At 37.7% G+C, this 1,476-nt stretch overlaps 1 protein-coding gene across 1 annotated transcript in view; it reads left to right on the top strand.

The window, feature by feature from the left end:
• The window catches only part of PMPCB (peptidase, mitochondrial processing beta subunit), a 23,894-nt gene that overhangs the window by 18,195 nt on the left and 4,223 nt on the right, over nt 1–1,476 (top strand). Inside the window, exon 7 of the mRNA XM_023518751.1 lies at nt 470–582. Within this exon, the coding sequence (XP_023374519.1) occupies nt 470–582 (113 nt within the window). The remainder of the gene's footprint in view (nt 1–469; nt 583–1,476) is intronic.

Raw genomic sequence — 1,476 nt, 5'->3', positions numbered from 1 at the left:
GGATTCGAATCCGCCACCTTAGGTGTATGTGGCTGGCGCCTTAGCTGCTTGAGCCACAGGCGCTGAGCCTCCAGTTTTCTTTAGATGAGATAAAACCTCATATTTGTATTTTGTACTTCAAAAATAATTTACTGAAAATTGGCTTTTTTTGCTAGTTTGCATTCTAGAAATTTTTACAATTTAATATAACATTTTGTATGAAGAGTGATATTTTCAAGCTGTCTTATTTTCAGCTGTGAATACTTGGTCTGTTGATGAAAACTGTTAGTCGCTTTGCAAAATTTGAAAGCTGTAGAAGCCTAAGCTTCACAACACCGAGGAAGTAAGTTTGCTGTGTGAGCTTCCTTGTAATATTAGTAAATGGCTTTTAGTGAATGCAAATATTTCATGTGTAATGTACATTCTATTACCTACAGTTTACTATAAACTGTACTGCTAGTAGATGTGACAACATTTTCTGTTAATTTAGGTGTTTCCCATGATGAGCTGCTTGAGTTAGCAAAGTTTCATTTTGGTGACTCTTTATGCACACACAAAGGAGAAATACCAGCTCTGCCTCCCTGCAAATTCACAGGAAGTGAGGTAGGGCAAGTTTCCTAGCTAATATTTATTTAGCCATATGGATTTTTTGTTTTGTGTTTATATGTAAATTTACAAAATGTGCTATTTCCAATAGGAGTAAAATGTAAGAAGTCAAAACACTAAATTAAAACATAGAAAAAGGGAAAAGGATGTTCATTTGTTTACAGTCCTTCCTATGAGTGGTGTTATTTGCTGCTTCTTTGGCATAGTGGCCTTTTATATAATATTGTAAGATGTGAAAGTAATCTTTTAATTAAAAAACTCCCCAAATTTTGGACTTTCACATTAGGTTACTCTTGGCTAAGTTCTTGTGCAGAGTACATATCTGGGGGTGGCTGTAAGAGCTAGAACTTGCCAGGTTGTCTGCTACTTGTTACTGTATCTTTAAGCCTATTACAGTCTTAGTTTCCCATATTAAGGATGATGCTTAAGGAAAGAGGTTTGATGTTGGCAGCTGCATAGAAATATAGCACTAGCCATACAAAAATAAACATGTAACATCCATATTAGTTTAAATTTAGATAAAGATGTAGATGGTCAGGTTATACTGCCAGCCACACACACCAAAGTTGGCAGGTTTGAACTCAGCCCAGGCCAGCTAAACAACGACAGCTGCAACAAAAAAAATAGCTGAGCATTGTGGCAGGCACCTGTAGTCCCAGCTACTTGGGAGGCTGAGGCAAGAGAATTGCTTGAGCCCAAGAGTTGGGGGTTGCTGTGAGCTGTGACGCCACAGTTCTCTACTGAGGGCAACATAGTGAGACTGCCCCCCCCCCCAAAAGATTGATTTCTACCAGTAAGATACTGGAAATTTTCATCCCGGTAAACAAACTGTCTGTTGGCTATTTTAATTGGAGGTCTTTTGGTTAATGTAATTTTTCCTTAATTCATTAC

This window comes from Otolemur garnettii, unplaced genomic scaffold (genome assembly GCF_000181295.1).
Source record: "Otolemur garnettii isolate 467f Iridium unplaced genomic scaffold, OtoGar3 scaffold00005, whole genome shotgun sequence".
In the NCBI taxonomy this organism is placed as follows: Eukaryota; Metazoa; Chordata; class Mammalia; order Primates; family Galagidae; genus Otolemur; species Otolemur garnettii.
This window is presented reverse-complemented; position numbering and strand designations above follow the sequence as displayed.